The sequence below is a fragment of the Diadema antillarum genome, unplaced genomic scaffold, assembly GCF_040938485.1.
Source record: "Diadema antillarum isolate AM-2024a unplaced genomic scaffold, OU_Dant_1.0 scf00000137, whole genome shotgun sequence".
Lineage (NCBI taxonomy): Eukaryota > Metazoa > Echinodermata > Echinoidea > Diadematoida > Diadematidae > Diadema > Diadema antillarum.
Window position 1 is genome coordinate 2,192,388 of NW_027271026.1, and position 21,050 is coordinate 2,213,437.

Sequence of the window (21,050 nt, forward strand, 5' to 3'; positions counted from 1 at the left end):
TTAACCAAAACGTTCATAATCCCCAAAACTCATTACAATGCTAAACTCTTTTTCACATACATGGTCTCGGGCGGATTTTTTTTTCCAGTTCCTTGTAAGTTGCTCAAACACAGTCCTTATTGAAGTACAATGTTACATTACATTAAAGTTGACTTAAATAGTAAACGGAGTGGTATCAATCACACGGAATGGTATAGAGGTTCCATTAAATCACACCAAAACTAAGAAATGACAGAAATATAGAGTTTTACATGTTTTCATGTAATGGTGGTACCAATAGCAGTGACTTTCATGGATGTGGTTTTGATCAACAGATATCACTATAAAATGAAAATGTGTTCAACTTAAATTCCATAACATCTTTATTGATGAAACTTGCACTCTTTCGCTCACCTGATTTTACCAGTATTCATTACAGCCAATTTGAACATGGCACGTGGAAATGCACTTTACAAAAAAAAAAAATTAATTTAAAAAATGGAAAGAAATTTGTAGGATAACTGCTTTTCTCAAACATGGCACACAAATAATTGCATTCAAACACCCTTATAGTTTGTTTGTCTGTTTGTTAAACTTGACTAAATTTTTCATTCCAATACTTCAGCTACATGTGCACTACACTATAGTATCAATGAAAGTAGTGAACGTGCAACCTTTCTGTAACTCGTTGCTGTATCGTGATTCATCCAGGAAGACCTAAATATAACACGGTTTGGAAACATAACGGCAAGGTCACTATTATCAATTCCATGGTTTCATCTATCCGATACGCTATACTGTAATTCAAGTAAGGGTATTGGAGTATGGGATTGTGTAGACTGGAGATAAATGCTGTAACATGGAATTGCAACATGAAAGACTATTTGTTATTAATGTGTTTTAATTCCATGCAAAAGGTCGGCAGAGCTTGGGTGAACTGAAAAACTGTCATTGCACTTGATGGAATTTACTCATTACATGGGTTACGTGGTCGACAAGTCAGTAATTTTGAATTAACGAGTATAAAAATTGATCAAAGTACAGGGCAAGCATGCTTGCAAGAGGGAAATCTTGAACTGGAAATTACTCGAGTTTAGAGCAGTCTGAAGGAGACACACACTGGAGTGTGCTCTCTGATGACCTGGATTGAGGATCTCACTTGTGACACACATATATGGGCCCTAATGCAAACATTGCCGGTTTCCGGTACTCAGCCTAGAGTCATATCACACCACATATATACGACGTAAGTTTGTAACAGTGGTTTGAAATGATGATGATGATGATGTCAATGATGTGTGATATTCATCACTGGCAGGCAATGAAAATGTAGGCCTAATCTATGTCAGTGTGTGAAACATAATGACAGCAAATAAAATACCTCCAGGATATCCAAGTGTTATGACATTGTAGTTTTTTCACACATACAGGAACAGTTTTACCAAGCAAAACACAATGCTGACAGGTCACACTACTGGAAAACCATACATGTCTTTCTCAAAACAACTGTGAGAACTGTTCTTTAGTTCATAGAGAGCTGGGGAGGTGAAATTGAAGAAATACATACCAATAAGATAAATCAGGGAGCCAACTGTCCTGTTCACATTCAGATTCCAGTTGTGATTGTGAGGGGCTATCCGACAGGCTTTCTACCATACTCTCTGATGCCGTGTCTGAAGACAGAGAGTTTGGATACGTGTCAATCCCATTGTTGGCTACGCCTCCTGACCGAAACTTGAAGGCGAGGTGCGAGAGCTTGGTGCGTAGGTCCAGGTCGGGGTATGACGGCATCTTGGCCCGCATCCGTGCCTTGACGGTGGTCAGCGTCTTAAAGCTGAAAGTCCTGCGGAGGCGATCCCTATCCACGGCTGGCAGCCGGGCGGCAGCTGCCAGCTTGTGGAGGCTGTTGAGTTCATTCATTTAAAATTGAGACCTCTTCCATCCAAGCGCAAAGTTCTTCACCTTGGGGATGATCCCTTGTCCCTCTTTCTGTAAAATGAATCCTTGTGGGTGATGTTGCTTGGTGGTATACTGCTATCGGTAATGAGTGGAAGCTTTAGTTCTCGTTGCAGGCACCTGCCTAACTTTCTCACTTCCCTCAGTCTCACAGGAGAATTCAGGGTTGGAATCTCGAGGACGGATCTATGCAGGGGGGTAACAGGTTCCCCCTTTTTCAGAAAACTCCTTTAGCAGTACCACTTTGGTCCTGTTAACAAAATCCCTACCTCCTCTCAGATTGCCAGGGCATGAATGCTCAGAAACACAACTGACGACTCGCAGTTTGAAGAGGAGAAGAGGGGGAAAAGGAAGGAAAGCTGGCCCGATTCCAACCACTGGTGGCAGCCTTGTGCTGCAAACTCTAGAGCATTCGATTATTCTTAGGTGAGGTGCTCACTTTCTGCACACTGTCTCTCTGCCTCTCGTCAGTTTACCTCAGATTTTCTTGAGAGGGTGTCTGCTTGCATGCTCCGCTCCCATTAAGTATGTCCCATTTTCTGATTTGCCAGGAGCAGACAGGCGACAGCCCGTTGGCGGCGCACGGGGATCACAATCTTGCCTCCGGTGAGTACTCCAACCTGACGGATCCTGCCGAACCCCACATGATGCTGAGGTCAAAAGGAAAAGGTCACAGACTGTAGACAGGGTAAAAGTTCACCCTCTTCCAGTCCTGTCCAGAGTGAATGAGGTGGTTTGATTATTAAGGTGAGGCCCCAAAGGCAGGCCAAGCCATGGGATGAAGCCGTGCATAATGAGATGAAATGTAATAGCCCTTGTGGATGGATTATTGGGTGGCACTATGAATCCCGCTCTCATTAGTAGCACATGTTGCTGTCAAATTTACAATCTTTCCTACATCCATCTTGCGGGCCCTCTGCATCTCACTGCGGAATGACATCTGCAGCAATTTTTGCCCTCTTTCTTGCTGGCTGGATTCCACGAAAAGCCAGCGCCCAACGCACTGGCACTCAAGTTTCCTTATGGACATGAGGAAGATTATCCCAGGTCAAGAGCACCCTTTAAGATGAGAGAAGTTAGAGCAGCTGGTTGTGACCAATCCTGTCAAAATTTTCTCCCATCATGTGACTAGCATTAGGGTGTTTACTCCAATTTTTGTGAATTTAACCATTAGCCCCTTGGTTGACTTAACAAGTCATTTCCTTTGTTTAAAGTGCTAATGGTACTTTAATCAAAAGCCTCTCCTTAACCCTATTTTATGTCCCCTATATAAATTTGAAGTACAGTCAAAAGAACTGATTTAACATTGATATTTAATGCTAGTATCAAAATATTCCAATCTCATGATAATGAGGTACATACACACATTTTTAGTGCTTTAATACAAAAGTTGATTTCTTTTATAAAAGAAGTGACTTTGTGCCCAAAAAAAAAATGTTAATCTAATGTACGATTCAGAAGTAAAAGGCATTTCAACAGTAATGATGATAGAAATGCTATGCCTCCTTTTGACAGGACTGGTCACATCTGATTTTATTCAATAGAGCACACTACTGGAAGATGAGAGAGGTAACCAAGACAGCCGCCGGTGATTCATTAGTGGTGGAATGTGAGATGAGCCATTGATAAGTGGATTACGACAGATGCTAGTTGGATTAATCAGGAGGGGACAATTTGAGATTCAGTTTGGAGATATTTGCAGCAGACCTGAGAGAACTGTGCATTTAGAATAGAGTTGCCAGCACACATTATTGAAGTAAAGAAAGATGGCAGTACAGCATTATATAAATAAGCACTGAAACACACACATTTATACACACACAAACACATCAGTAATTAATACAACCATGATTTCACTTCATATCAATTTTTCCCCTCTCTCTCCATTAGCCTCATTTGGAAATATGCAGTACTTGAATGTATTATGCATACTAGTTTATACAATAAATGAGTATTTTTTAGATACAGCAGCTCGTCTGATGGGTTCAACTATAGCACTGAAAGTCGCAGATTCCTGTATCATTTACAGAATATCACACACCATTGGGGTTTACTGAAAAAAAGAAAGATATAAAACAACAATATAAACTTATTTTTTTACAGCCTCATCCTCATTGCTTTCCTTTTTGCCTTAAAAAAACAAACAAATGCAAACAATCAGGAACTAAGAGGAGCTGCATTCTTTCAAGTATAATGAAGTGATGAACAACTTAATCTAGGAATATAACATCTAACATTATGAATGAATAGCAAAAGTCTCCATTTCTTTGATGTGTATAGTTCAATGTATGAGTGTATCCATACGTATACGTATAACATGTTTATAGTATCTATAGGCCTATATTATATGTTTGTGTGTGTGTACACATATAGTGTATTCAGTTATTCATTAACACAGAAAAAAAAAAACAAGACATGGAATGTTATAAAGTGTTTATCCTGAACATGTTGAGGTGATTATCCAACAATGGTAAAGTAAGAAGCACTGGTCATTTCAGCACACGAGGTTCTGATCTTCACGCATCCCAGGTTGGTCTTGACCTGCATCGTTTTTCAGTGAATGATAATATGTATTACCTATGTGGTATGTACAAGCATGTATGTCACTATGTGTGTATATCATGTATGTGCTGTGTGTATTTGTGTGGTTGGCAGGCAGCCTCAACTTGCTAACTTTCCAGAGTGCAACCTGAGGTCACAGGAGATTTCATAACACTGTCACATGGGTTGCATTTTGTATCAAAAACTAATCATCACACTGCATTGGTTCACCCAAGGAGATAATCCACACTTGAACCTTTGCACTCATTCCTGCATCATTGTTGAGTAGCAAGTTATCTTTTCATATCGATGATGTGCCATGGCCAGCCTATGGAGCTTTCCGTGCCCTTTACTCAAGCCTCCATCTGGGTGGCCATAATACATGTACCTCTCATTTAATCCTTCTGTTTCTGAAAGCACAAGTGGGTACGTGTTGTTGTCTATACAATAGGCCCTACTTATCATGACTATCTGAGATGGAGGACTTTTTGCTTCTCAATGTCCTTTATAGAGTACGTCACAAAGGCATTGACTCCCCGTCCTACTTCTGAGTTTGAGTCCATGAAGCGTGTCTGCTCTTTGGGATTCATCTACTGTTTCATCACTCCAACACATTCAGGGAAAACTAGGGCATTGACATCGAAGACCATCATAGCATCTGCACACAAATCCTCTTGTGGTCAGTGCAAATGACCTTTTGTGACCCTTACTGTCCTGACTATAATTGGGTGTACCTATTCAGAAGTATGAAAGAAGTTCCTGCTGGGCACTACTGTCATGAACTTCACAACAAAGCTTACTTTAACACCTGAGCGCTCTCAAGTAGCAGACAACAATTCGCCTTTTCCAAAGGAATGATCTTCCCTGTAGAAGCCACCACACAGCCACACCATAACTACATGTTGTGTGTATAAAACTATACAAAGAAATTATGCAACTGACCACTGGTTAATCACAAGTTGACCACAAGTTGACCCCTACTGACCCAGGATATTTGCTCTGATGGCAGAGCATAGGATGCTCACTGAACCTCAAGAATGAATCCTCTTTATACAATACAAGGATGCTGCTACACATTGGTGCCTTTCAATATGACAAGATTAGCAGCCCATAGAGACTTAGATGAGAACTTACAACAGCAACCTTGCCTTTTAGCAACACAATACATTGTACTTCAAAGCCTGCTGCCCTTCAGTAACAACGTGGGGACCCAACTGGCAACATGCACGGAGGTCATCTTTGGAGGGTTTCCAAAAACAGATTACCAGATTACCTTAAATAACTATAAAAAAAAAATAACATAACAATAAAAATAACAATAATAATGATAGTCGTCAATTTGACCTCGATACTCCTTTTCTTTTTAGTCAAATAAGGTTCATTACAGTTAACAATACTGTTAGGGCCTACACAGTAGATATCAGCATAACAGTGGATGTACACTGCTGATCATGTATGTCACACCTACCACTGTAATAGTACATGCACATATGCATTTGTATTTACACTGCATTTATGCGTTAATGTCATAAGTTTGTGTAGCAAGGAGGAATAGGCAATGGTGCCCTGAGTGATATAAATTTTACACCCCATTCTCAGCTCTCATCTTCATGATTACACAGTGGTCATGCGTGATGTTCATCAATATTTATTCAAGGCTGAACCTTGACAATTGCTGCCTTACTTCTACACCTATCCTGCAAACAAACCCTATCCTGTAACTCTCAGCCACAAGCCTGTCTTGACTATACCCCTCAAAAAAACCTGGCCAATCCATAGCCTTGGCACTGTGCTGTGTGCCTATAGCTCCGTGCCAAGTGCATTTCGTGCATACCTTGTGGATTTCCTCGCCTCGGCCGTCTGCCCTTCAACTCTTTCCTCTCGAACTCTCTCTGCCGGCAGAACTATAGTTTCCTCGACGACCGTCTCAACGGTCTCGACCAAGAAAACCACTTGCACACGCTTTGACATGTTGCTTCTCCTTCATTCCCATAGCCACCATGGCCTGTGGAACTCCTCACCTGCCTGCAAAGTCTTCATGCTTTGCGGAATATGTCGCCGAAAAAAAAAAGAAGAAAAAAAAAAGACATGTGGCGACAAACTGCAGAATGCACAGCTTCGCAAGTTCAGTTCTTCACAGTCCAAACGGACATATGCAGTCACCTAGAACTCCCTCCCCGCTGCATTTCCGCATGAGAGGATCCAAACAGAAGGCTCAGAACGAAGAGACTGGCACTCAGCGTCAACAGCAAAAAACAAAGGGGATCCAAAAGCGATAAACCTTTCCTCCTCCTCCCAAAACTTTTTTTTTTTCCTCCCCACACACACATGCCTGCACATGACACACAGACAGGAAAAAAGCAACTACGTGCTATTCCCGTACATGAGCTTGTCCTCAGCGCGGCAAATGAATGACTAATTTGAGAGCGCATTAGCCAAGGGAGTGTTTAATCGATGTGTACTACTACCTCCCCTCCTATGCTCCTATCTACTTTTTGATTGCTCAGGGCTAATTGAGCCTCGACCTTTGGAGTCTCATCTTTTTGAGGAAAAAAAAACTAACGTGGACAAACACGAGTTCTCCAATGCAAAACGAAACCGTTCTATCCTGCTTGAGACATTGATAACCTTCATTGAGCATTACACAAATAGGACAGTAGTAAATATTAGAGACGATCGCAACTTCAATTTCATTCAGTATGTGATATGAACGCAGCCGTGGGAAATGCACATTGTAATCCCTACCTCTCACAGCACTGATCAGATGAAATACAGCTGCACAGACACTGCAGACCAAAACTTTGAACTATTTTTGACGCACCAACACCAACAATCTCATCTCGACCACATATTAGCAATTCTCTGTGTATATTTGCTCCTAGGATATTGTCATTCTCAATTTTGCATACCACAACGAGAGACAAGGAATCAAATATATATCAGATTTAGCTCTGCCAGAGGAAAGAACAATCAGTTGTATTCACACAGGCAAAATAGCAGGATGACGATCACACTCCAAATACCGAGATTTCGGGGGGCCTGTTCAGACAAACAGAAATATCCCACTAGTTGCTGATCACGATAATTTGTCAATCAAACTGCACATGCCTGAAATGGTGACCCTCGCCCTTGTGGTTTTGCGCTGTTCAATCATGCATGTTTTAAATCATAGGATAAGAAATCTCAAAATCTTTTGCTCTTGCATTCACCCACTCACCATAGTGCAAACTGCTGCATTATTCATCAAACTATTGTGATAATTCTGAAATTACAGCAAGATTTCTTGGGATTTGGATTGCAATACTGATCACGCTAACTAGTGGGACTTCATGTCCACACGTGCGAAAATTTCGAGATTTGGTTTGCGATGCAAATTCAGAGATTTGTATCCAGCTAATACCTGTCCATGTGAATCCCACTCATGTGAACGTATCCCCCCCCCCTTTTTTTCACCCCATCTATCTTTTCATCTTCCTACACATTCCAGAGCGGGACATCATTAGGATTCAAATTACAACTGTCTTGCTCTTCATATGAAGATAGAAAGTTCTTTTTCTCTCTTTCCTTTTCCCCTGAAAGACAGAATGATCTTTAACAAGATAAACAAATGAAAAGGGACAGAAGGAAATCACGACTTAACGTCACACGTTTGATGCGATCATTTTGAGTTACCGCTAGATTTGTTTATTTCTACCCTACCCTATCTACAGAACATTTTGAAAGAGGGGGGGGGGGATAGAAAGAACTGTAAATTGAAACCGCACAATCTCACAGAATGCACATGAAACACACAGTAACTGTGACTTGGTTTCTCAGTACAACCAACCTATAACTGGAAGCTGTTGCTCAAGGATTCTTTTGAAGCAAAACAACCCGGTTGCAGCAAAGTTTCATGACATAATGTAAAGACACCAGTGACAAAGCAGTCAAGAATACATCTACTGCGACTTATCTTCTCCCAGCATAGCTCTTTGATGGTGCCAAAGACTTCTATTGAGTGCTATTTCATACCCTGAAAACAATCATGGAGATAAAAATTTATGATGCAATAGCAGAAGAGACTTGAAATCGATACCACATAACTTGGACTATATCGACAAGAGCTGCTCAACTATTCATAAGCACAAAAGAATACTTGTCTTTCTTGCTATGTACCAACATCAGAAACATATGCATTGCACTCCCATTTCAAACAACAGACAATAAGTAATTGAGACTGGTTGTTTTTCGATGTGTCTTGCAAGAACCCACTTTAATATGGATGTACAATATTTGGTTACATGACAATTCAGGCCTACATACATTTCAAAAAAGGGTGCTAGCAGAAGTTTTGCACCTGAAGGCATTTGAGGCCTACATTCCGGATGCCCATTTGGCATAGTATCAGGGTGAGATGAGATCAGTCTGAATACATGTCATACTCAACTGATCTCTCCTCACCATGTGCAGGCATTATGCACATCATGGGAGAAAAATTCCCTGAGTATCCTTTACCAAGTCTCTTGAGTCATAGTTTGAACATCTGCCTTCCTCATATTACTGTCATCATTCTACACAAAGGAGGCTCAGTCAACCACTGGACACACACACAATCACACATACAACATCAGGATTATCTATAAAAACAAAAAGAAAAAACAACAACAAATGAATGAAATCCATCTCCCATAATGTAAGCAGCTTGGAGAAAACAAAATTGTCACTGTTTCCCAGTTTTCATTGCATTCTCATTTTTTCTTGGTGCTTTCTAAATGGGACATGTGATAAAACCTCACATGTTCTTTTTTTTTTGTATAAATTACAATATATGCTTTTATCCAAATGCCAGCTTGAAATGCACTAAGAAAATATCATGGAGTAATTCAAGCAGATTCAGTAGGATCTGAAGAAATTGAAGAGTAAGTTAAAAAAAAAACAATTACTGAACAAAAGCAAAGCAACAATAAAATAGATAAACAAATGTTCTTCTTTTCCGGCAAGTATAAACAATGTACAATGTATTTAGAGTAACAAAAGTGACACAGAGAACCGCTTTCTTTTATGCACCACAGTGTAAACCCCCTTTGTGCCACATTATTCTGAGACCACAACATAGGCATGCTTTGGGCCATTATACAGATTTTTGCTACGCTGGACGTGTAATGAGCTAAGCTGGAGAGAAAATGCCAAGCTTTGCTTTGATGTAAATCTTCTGACAAATCTACAATTTTTGTAAAAATCAAATGACCAATAACTACATTATTGTCCAAAATGCCAAGATTTGCTTTGAGGTAAATTTTATGACAAATCTACGATTTTTTTTCTTTCAAATGACCAATAACTACATTGCTGTCCAGGCATGACTTTTGAACACAAAACAGTGACAGAAACTTCGAATTTACTCCAAAGGCCAATAGGTACTAAACACCGCTTGATATTCAGTCACCACATATTGCAAGCTACATACGTGTGACAGGAATGGAATCGCGAGTGACGCTTTCATTGCACTGCAATGTGGCATTAGGCAATTTATCGATCAGTTTGGGTGTGTTTGTGCGTTAGAGCAAAATATGCGAACTTTAATAGCATGCCATTGACTTGGTCAAGCGTGCAAATGTGGCACAGAAAAAGAGTTGAAAATTAGGTGATCTATCTCAAAGCTCTCTGGGCAATCATGAAAACATGAAATTCCTGTAATCTCAGTGAAGCACTCTTTTTCATAATGTTCCCAGTGACAAACCAACTCAGAGAGCAGGTTACTGTGTAATAGAAAGTGCATGGTTAAACTGGAATCTTGTGGCCACCAGAATGAGATGCTCAATGCATGCCACTTCCTGTTAAATGTTTTGTGATCTCTGCCAGTGGGTACGTTTGTGTGTATGTCTGTGTCTGAACTGTTTGTTTTGCTTTCTGAGAAAGTTTGAAAGATTACCGGCGCGGCCACAAATCGGTGACGTCAATGTCTCTCCGGAGTGCATTTCACAACATGAAGATGAATTTGTCCGCCATCAAAATGTCAATTACAGCTTCTTTGGAAGTGCATTGAAGGAGTGGTACAAAAAGGGGGATTTTGAAATTGGTTTATCGAAGCACTGTGGAGAAGATAACACAGCCTCCGATTCACTCTGCTCTCATAAAATTCATGTTAACATTTAAATGCAAAAAATGTACAGTGCCAGTGATGCATAATATCTGGCACCCTAGCCGAAAGATAAAACCTAGGGAGAATAATTCACTCACATGTTCATATCATCGCTGGCATTAATTGAGTGCCCCCCACACACACACCAGCTTGATTTGAGTGCTGGAGGGTAGGGGTATATACAGCTGATTAGCTCCAAATCTGTTAAATAAACTCCCGCAACTGTTATGTCAACAGATCTCTTCAATGATGCCCTCTAGTGGCCAGACGAATTACTTCAGGTCCAATTGCAAATTTGATATCTCGGTGTCTATTAAAGCCAGCTTTGTCCTTCTAAATATACAGGGTGAGAGATTTATGACAATATTACCATATGGGGATGGATGCTACAGTGCATTTTGTTTACTGTCACTGATAGAATTGCTACAGATTTCTTTCACAAATTCAGGCAGGTATCCACACTACCACTCCCCCCCCCCCCCCCCCTTCCTAACCCACACCTTTTGCTGGCTTGGTTATTTTTTATCTCTATATTCTTGAGATTTGTTTGTTCAGAGGGTAGGAAGGTCACATGGCAGACTATTTATTAAAGTCAATGCCAGGTATTGGTAAGTATAGCTAATCACCATTTACAGTACAACAGGGTGCTCAACAAAACGTTCAAGGTGTTTCTGATTATATCAAAGAGATAAAACCACAATTGCCAAACCCATTTTTTTTTTTTGGGGGGGGGGGGGGGGGGGGGGGGGGTAGGAAGCATCGTCAGCGTGGGTGAATAATATTTCATTCAGGAAGTGCAATGGTTCGTGGTTCCAAACAGCTTCATATTCTATCCTTGTATTTTTGCAGAAACATAAAGCTATATATAGAAGAGGTCCTTACAGAAACAAGAGGGAGTAGGCCCTATGTGCCAAAATGTAAAACCAAGGAGTTACAACTCCTTGGTAAAACACAGTTTACTTGTGGGCAAATCAAACAAAGGGTGATTACCGCGCAATTGCTCCAAAAAAACAAAAAAAAAGTTGACAAGGCTATCTTGTATGTCATTTGAAAAGGATCAACCAAAACTGCAATCATAATAAATTGATTAAAACCATATTTCTCTCTGAGAGATACAAATATGCACAGGGAATTACATGATATTATGTGCAACTATTTCAATTGAGCATACATGTCATTCAAATTTCAGATTGTACAGTATATTTTAGTGGAGAACTAGAAATAATAGGGCAGGCAAGCACGGACACTAACAACCTAGAAATAAAACCTACAAGCAAGAATGCAACCTCACTTTTTAAAATCTGTATATCCATCTCAATACATAACCTGAATAAGGCGTCATATTGTACAGTTGTATAGGTCCTATGCCTGGTTTGCAAGCAGCTGTGATGGTAGACGGTGAATGTGGTTGCATATCAAGCTTTTAGGGACAAATTTCAATCGTGATTGCATTGCTCATATCCATGGACAATAATTTCATTTCCTTCTGACATACGGGAATGCGCTCTGTGGGGCCGTGCATGCTTTATCCAGAAAGAAAGGGGAAGAAATGGAAATCGTAGCTGAGAAATCAATCCTAGCGCACATCAACAGGAAAGACCCAAATGGTTGGGCGTTAGTCTTCCTCAAAAACTTTTCCTCAAAAACACTGGGTGCAGTTCGTGGCTGCCTACCTGAAATTTCTGACAAGAAGATTAATGTGGTATGGGGAAGAGGCTACAGACCACTCTTCTAAAGCACTTATAGCCAGTCTTCTGTACGTGACACCAGATGAGAAAGATCTCATAATCCAATACATTAAGACGACGGCAAATTCATTTGCACGGCGAGCGCCAGCGCCAAAGATTCATCTACCACCAAACATCAATAAACAATGCTCCTCTTCTATACAGGACAATATTTTTTTTCCCTCCTTTTAATCCGTCTCCCACTGTGATGAAAGCGGTATTTTAATCCTGCTCTTTACTACAATGCCATCCCTCCAATACAGATGATACATTCCGTCATGCACGATGCTGTGGCTTAGAAATCATCCGATGCCGTGACGTGATGCAATGCATTCAGTAAACAATAATCTCTTACTTTATTTCATTAGGTGCAAGCTTTGCATTGGCGAAAATTAAGCTTACAAAAATCCCCTCACCCGTGCAGATAATGCATGACAGTATAGCGACTAATTTACAGCAGACTCAGCTTCTCTATGTATGGCCACCAGAAAAGAAGAGTTGCTTGCTTTTTTTCACAGAAAGTTGTACCAAACATTACAACACATGACAAATAGGCCTATAAAGTACAGATATTATAAAAGTGGAGATTTTCATGCATTTCTGCAACCAGAAGCTAGTGCGAAAATAATAGCATGCAAAAATGTATTACTGGCCATATATTCCAGTAATTAATGTCCCGATTCCTTGGAATTAAAAACATGCAAAATTCATCTTTATCCCTGGCCGAGCGCGAAAAATTACTCGCGCAAAAATATCCACTTTTACAGTGATTATTGAACATCAACAACCTTTGTGATCACTGATCAGGCCCCAATGGGCCTTTGGTTGGGGCCTGCGGTCTAGGATAACATCTAGACGTACAACTGTAGTAATGGAAATCTAAAACGATGAATGTGTGTAGGACTCAATAAAGCAAGTCCACAAAGACAAAACAAGTCAGGATTTCAATCACATTCCAAATACTGAGATTTTTTTTTTGTACCCATTCAGATGGACAAAAATATCTTGTTAATTGCAGTATTTTGTCAACCAGACTGCACGGGCCTGAAATCTCCCACCATCATGACCCTTCATTGCCCTTTGTACATTCTGAGAGGTGGGTTATGAAATAAAGAGATCATTTGCTCAACCATTTAGATACCCGCCACAGTAATGGCACAATTTCTCAAATAATCAAGATAGTTCAGAAATCACTGAAAGATTTCTTTCAATTTAGCGCATGATGCTGATTGCACTATTTACGGATTTTTTAATGTTTACACTGGAAAAAAAAAACGGATTACGACGCAAACTTTGTGATTTGGATCCTATAAATTCACGTCAGTGTAAATGGAACTAGTGATTGTGGTCAGTGGAGAGTACTCCGCATCAATCGCAGATCCACTTAACCTTTTGAAGCTGAGAGCCTTTTGACAATCAAACCTACCTTCCAAATCCTATGAAATTCTACTGGTATTATAGATATCAGTACTTCACTTGCTGATAATTTTTGAACTGTTAACATGGGATATAACACTGGTCATATTGTCTTTACCTGGTCGCAGCTGCGCAATGAGAACAAAATACAGCAGAAAAAAATCATCATTTGTATGTCGTTGTTTTATTTTATGTAGAAAATGGATAAATATTGCTGGGGGTTTTGAGCAGAATTCACTGATCTAAGCACCATTTCAAACATGTACATCTCTCAACGGCAATCTCAAATTGCAATATCTGCAGTTGCTACGGCAGTGACCATGTATCAGCCAATTGGATGTAGATATTTTGATGCGTTCCCATGGTAACTGCTATTACAGCACCTTGCAATCATTGCAAACTCCTTTGTAAAACAGTCACCAGATTTCCTCCATAAACTACATAAGAGTCAGACTTGGTGTCATCATCTCCCATTCATACTCCTTTCCAGTTGACAAAAAGGCCATACATAGGAATACATGTAAGCGTGATATTTTTAGTGATGATGGTACTCTGTTTCTGTGCATTTTTTTTTCTTTATTGGCTCAGAACAAATACAATTCCCTACACAGAAGGAGAGTTGATAATGGACCACTCAAAAAGCAAACAAAACTATAAAGACTTCATAGAATGAAGACCACCACGTACTCTGCTGACTGAAGATATAAATGGGTAGAAAGAGGTGTTATGATTTTGCATAAATGTTTTCGACAAAACAGACTGGATGTGAATAAACCAGTCAGCCACAATGAGGCATGTGGCATGATATGAAGCACAAAAATATAAACAATTTTAGCATATATCAATTTTATCTTTTTTTTTTTTTTTTTTTTTAAGTAAGCATGGATTATACATCCAGCACCACACTGGCCTTGGATCCTGTCCTTACGGATTGAAAATGTTCACACATATTTTCAAGGAAAGATAATAAAGATTCTCTGGCTACGTTCAAGTATCTCATCAGACATGATGGAGCATGTTCATATTGCAAATATGAGATGTGGTGACTTCGCACATGGAAAACAAATTAGAAATTCTGAACAACCTAATTCACTCTTAGGGGTCTCTTGGTGATTACTCACCCTGACGAGTTGGGAAAGTATGCATGTCGAAGGCCTACATTCCTATCAGCTTTCACTTCAAGAAAGGAGCCCCGTTTAGGGGAGCCCTCCCAATTTCCATCTACTTAAAAAATAATAGTAAATAAAAATGCATTCATTCTCAGAATAGTAGCTGTAAAATTTAGGCAATTCAGAGACGTAGTGAGCAGGCATTAACAGAAATTATATCTTTGATGTTCTTTATTTTCTTTGATTATTCAAAGCATTCTACTTGATAGATATTATGCAGAATGTATAAATCAGTCTGTGGCTTAAAACACATAAGCAGTGAAGAAGCACAGAGTCAGTTTAAACTGAGATAATTATACATGCCACCAGCACATTAAACTTACAATGATACCAAGAATTGAATGCATAGTCAAACTCCATTTAATTTGATTTTATACAGATGTGTAATCCCCTCCCCCCCCCCCCAAAAAAAAAAAGAAAACCGGAAAAACCCCTCATTTTAATGGAGCGAGAGAGGCGAGTTATATTATATGATAATGAATTAGTGACAAGTGAAATGCAGAAGGGTGAGTGTGCTGCAGGAATGAAAAATAAAGCAATAGCAGTTGAACAGGAGTGGTTATGCAAAGTATTCATGATGCTCAGACGCAAGGTCATTTCGCTTAGAACACAGGAGATCATTAAAAAAAAAAACCCTCACTGCACTTACTTGTTAGAAAGCAGAAAGGCTGGCATGTGAGTGGTGCGAATGTGCGGCGAAGCGTGATAATGCAAAAGCATAATTCGTCCTAATAGCGGCATGTGCATCGATTCACTTGCATCCGATACCACTCTCTCCGCAACTCTGCTATACACACATGACTGATGACTTTAAGGACAGAACGTGGGGGTGGATAAAATCAAGACAGAACCCCACGTTGATTGCCGTCTCAGACATTTAGGATCCAGAGAAGGAATTGAGAATGCATCCAGTACGTGAAAGTAGCCAATCGCTTACACATTGAAGAACGGAATGCAACGATGCAGCGTGGATGATTCTCAGCAAATGTCGACTTAATGCACTCCCAAGTGCCGACTGCCCCGCGTAAATTGTCCGTCCCACTGCCGAACAGTGTCTCTTCTTATCCGTGATCACTCCCTGAATCCCCTCCTTTCGTCGAAGCCAACACTGAGTGGCCGTGTTAAAAAAACGCAGAGCCGGTGGAGCGGGGCCTGATGCGCAGTCTGTGATGACACTGAGGGGTATTAGCATGCATGTGCCTGCACACGGGACCTCAGTATACAGTACTCGTAGTGGATGAAAGAGGCTAAACACGGTGCATCAATGGGAGCTGCCTTGGACATGCTTGAATACCGATGCATTCCACGTCCATTGTACTTTCACAACAATACCCACTACCCTAAAGCCCTATGGCCCCATATAATATGTGGGATAATCATGACACACAGTGCAAAGAACTCCAGATGAACTGACAAAAGCCTACTCTCTTCTTCTTCTTTTTTCCATCTTCCTCTCTTTCCCTTTTGTGTTCTTTGTTTATTAGTAATTTTACAATACAAAATATCACAGCCTGCTTTACAGCACAGCCTGTGGGAGTATATTTTTTAAAGTTTTATACCCCCCCCTTGCATAAATCATAATTTTATAAAAGGTTTGCAAGAACTCATAATCAATAAATGCTTTGAGCACAATACAGCATAAGTAGACTATTCTGAGGCAAAAGGGTAATAACACCATAATAGCGTTTAAAGTCTTTCTTGTGGGACAAAATGCTCCAGTATGCACTGATGGTTTCCACATCTCTAGTAGCATTATAACAAGCAGACAAATATTAAAACCAACAAACAATCAAACATGTTAAGACTAGGAGTTCAATTATCAGGAATGAGTGTTGCAGCAAGCAACAAACTGGATGATGATAGGATGCTAAAGTGAGATAATTGATAACTGAAACAGAATTAATAACATGCATTTCCTATGCCATATTGACTAATATTTTTGTTAATACAAAGTTTTCAACAAACAAATTACAATTTATTTTTCTTTGAGTCATTCCAAGTATCAAGTTTCAGTCATTGTGAACATGATGTAAAGAATTCAAATCTTTACATTAAAGACATTCAGTGGTATGAACATTTAGTAGTCTTGCACAAAAAAAAAAAAAAAAACACTGGCGAAACCTCACAACAATGTTTATTTCATCTCTCAGGATTTTAAAAAAAAATGAGCAGATAACAGATAGGAGCACAAAAGCATAGAGAAAAAGAATAAACATGCTCTTATTCAAAACATTTGTGATGATTATGATCAGTTGATTAACCCCCCCCACACACACACACACACACACAGTACTCATAACTGTTTAATGATCACTCTTGTCAAACATGTACTTCAAAGCAATATGATATCTTTCCATGGATGCAAATCATCAGTCATAACAATAGTCCTTGTAGTTACATCCTCACATATAATACACAACATCATACTGACACACAGACAAACACATACATACACACACAAACAAGCACACACACACACACAGATACACACACAAGGGCAGATGCATGCTGTGAAGCACAGGTCTTTATGGGCCACAGCCTGGAACGTTCCCGCTGGTGTTTTCTGCAAGCTGTAATTAACTGAACTCAAGAGGGGGCTATGCCAGATTGCCTCTTCAGTCATCATGCAACATTAAATGAGCTTTGCCCTGGAAGGAGAGGAGAAGCAACGAACCAGGAAAGGCATCATAGCCACACCACCACACATCTTGTGCATCTTTGTCAAGAACTCTTTCCTTAAACTCTTTCCTTAAACAATCTTTGCAACAATCCATTCATCAAACAATCATAGCTTACATACATCTGCTCATCTGCAGTGGTGTAAGTAACACTGTGGAGTTACACAGCTGTTTACTTCAAGAAAGTAATTTAGATTAGATGTAATCACGACATATCATTTACATAGTCTTATTAATTTGTTTGTATCTGTTTTTAATCTGTTTGATACAAATCCAGCACTGACATTGGCCATTTTTCTAATTCAATCATTTTCAGGCTCATGAAGATGATACACATCTATGCATTCTCTGTGTTTTAAATGTATCAATATTATTTAGTGCCCAAAAGCAAACGGTTATAGCAGATTAGCAGATTTATCTTTGTGGACAAGTAGTCAATCTCTGACAATAAACATTCTATGTTGCTGTAAAAAAAAAAAATCAAAAAAAATAATATTACAACAAAACAACAAAGTACTATAGTAGAATGTTGCTGACAAACTAAATGCCAAATCAAAACCAATTTCTTCAACAATACTTCTCATGCTGTCATTTCAGTGGTGCACATTATATAATATGAGCCATGTTGCATTCAAAATGACCTGACATGAAACTAGCTAGTGTAACAATGATCAGATACATTTTGATGACTGTAGATTTCAAACATATGAACAAAAATCTCTGTAAACTTTCTGGTTCAGCTATCAAACACTTTCAATACAAAATAAAGATTCAAATTATTGCAGCTTGTTAGTGGCCTCTTCAAAAAAATACATTTATTTATTTTTTTTTTTTGGCACTTTGACAGAGTATCTATCTTTCAATAGAGACTATTCCCTTTAACACATCAAAAAATTTCTTTATAGACCTTGAAATACAACAGACTATTCCCTTTAACACATTGCAAAAATGTCTATGTCATTAAGCTAACAATATATCACATGTTTTTTTAATGTTAATACCCTTATGTACCGACAGGAAGCCAATAGCCTCACTCCCCACCACTCCAATTTTCACAAATATGTCACAGATACGACAGACGTAGAACGTGCCTATACGGACATACATATGTAATGGCTGTGTGTATGTCTGTCTGTGTCTGTGTATGGGAGTGTGTCTGTGTGCTTCTATATAATCTGGCAGGCAGGGGTGGGGAGGGAGGCTTGGGTTGTATCACATCGCAGGGCCTCTGATTGAAAACCTTTCTTCATAACCAGTGACCCACTGCGTTGCAGTCACTCCTTACCCCCCACCCCCACCCCACACCAAACTAGAAAAACAAAAGCAAAAGCATGTACGCTGTAGTGGATAGTTTGCATAGCAACCCACATTAACTCTGCCTGCATTCAATTTCTACCCACAGAGTGCACTGTACAATCTTTCAACTGAAGTTCCATCCTGTCCATATACTCAATTTACTTCCTGTATTTTTCATCAAAAAAACAAAAACAAAAACAAATATAAACAAAAGAAATTAATCAGCTGATCCACACTTGACTGTGACAAAAATAGCAGAAAAAATGAAATAGATCATTTTTCTTTGCAAATACGTGGATATCAAATTTTCTTCTGCCTTTAACTGGATTTTTCTTGTGAAAGCCTAGATTTTCAAACCTTCCACACATTATCACATTCCATCTAAAAACGACAGTAAATATATGCAACCAACATAGGGCCTACACATAAGAGAAAGAAGAAATCTGTTATACATTTATGTACATTACACGCATAACACTCTGATTCCTTACGGATCAATGACAATGTTCATTAAAGATTAGCTTTCAACATACTGTATACGCCATATATTTCGCAAGTCTAAATTTTCGCGAATCGGGACTTCCCGACAATTTCGCGAGTGGTTAAATTCGCGATCATAGAGGCCTGTATTGAACGGAGAAGTGTACACGCGTACGTCACATTCACATCGGGATCAGAGTCAATATTTTCGCGTGTCTTTAATTTCGCGAATAGCACCTGACTCGTGAAATTCGCGAAAATAAAAACCTCGCGAAATATTCGGCGTATACAGTAATGGATGATGGACAGTCTGACTGAGAGAACATGGAGAAGCATTCCTGACAAGTTTTGGCAATTTTTGTTGTATTTTGCAGCTTTACTTTGGTTCATTCATTCCTATTTTGAGTTTTGTTTAAGAGAGATGGAGGATTCCAGTCAAATCTATGAAGCTTTTCATCTGTGAACTTTTTTCTTTTTAATTTTGTGCATTTCCTATCACTGATCATTTATTTACAAGTCACACTGTTGATAAATCAGAATTATTTGTGATTTTGTTCACTGGAAAAGTGGAAATTTTCGCGGTGTTGAAATTTTCGCGCATTTCGCGCAACCAGAAACTAGCGCGAAAATAAAAGCATGCAAATATTTTTAGCTAGCCATATGTTCCTGTGCGTGATGTCTTGATTACGCGGAATTAAAAACAAGCGAAACTGTTCTTACCCGGCCAAGTGCGAAAAATTAGTCGCGCGAAAATATCCACTTTTACAGTAATAAAGAGAAATTGAAGAGGTTCCTAATGCTCATGATTAACCAGCCCATAGCAACTGTGTAGAACACTTTATAGGTTCAAAGCTCATCAATGTTAAAGCAGTTATCCCTGCAGTAATCTCGATTTTTAACCCTACTTCATCACAATGATCAATTCATATTCAAGGAGATTCTATAGGGGGGGGGGGGGGATGCATTCACTTGTTGCGTTTAAGTTTCAATTGAAAATAAAATGTGATTATCAAAAAGCGAGGTCAAAGAAATACCAAATTTGTCTTCATACACCTTATCAATGCTTATTCCTTTCCATAGCAATCTTTTGCCAGTCACATGACCAAGATGGAATTCCAAGCTGCTATAAAAAGAAGGCAATGTTCGACAGCAACAGCAGTTTTTGGCTGTTGTGTGACAAATGTCTACTGATGTATTTCATTCTACTGGCACCTAACCATCATTGCACTAATCCCGTTGAAATGAGTGTTTTTTCTCCTTATATCTACTCCACTCCAAACATGTTGTATCATCACAAAAACAAACAAGAACAGCATGCAGATTCTGGGGCACATCCCCATGATTAGCATCTTCTTGTGCTGGGAAAAATAACCACCGACATGTCTTCAAGATTTGGATGGAGAGGGGGAAATGTCTTGGCAGAGCCTGGTGGCTCTTCGCTGGGTTGAATTCTGCTTTGCCCTGCGCTTCGCAGTGCTTGTTTGACATTTCCGTTGAATGAGCGAGCCCTTGATTTGTGAGCTTTTCCCCAGCAGAATCATGACAAATTCACTCGGCTGCATGTTGGCATTTATTTATTGCATGCACGAACATGCATAGGCAAAGTCACGGAGTACAGACGCCGCGAATGATGCAAGTGTCAAATTCCGTAATTGCTGCTTTCCCCACCTGCTAAAAGATACTGCCC

General features: G+C 39.5%; 1 protein-coding gene across 4 annotated transcripts in view; it reads right to left on the bottom strand.

The window, feature by feature from the left end:
* LOC139721060 (SRSF protein kinase 1-like) overlaps positions 1 to 21,050 on the bottom strand; it is a 99,435-nt gene that overhangs the window by 51,181 nt on the left and 27,204 nt on the right. The window contains exon 1 of one of the 4 annotated variants that reach the window (XM_071632390.1): positions 15,559 to 16,252. The exons of 1 other annotated variant lie outside the window; for it this stretch is intronic. In XM_071632390.1, the coding sequence (XP_071488491.1) occupies positions 15,559 to 15,656 (98 nt within the window). In that variant the 5' untranslated portion in view covers positions 15,657 to 16,252. Of the gene's footprint in view, positions 1 to 1,546; positions 1,900 to 6,310; positions 7,211 to 15,558; positions 16,253 to 21,050 lie in introns of those variants that run through there. 2 more of the 4 variants (XM_071632388.1, XM_071632386.1) reach the window with 2 other exon arrangements.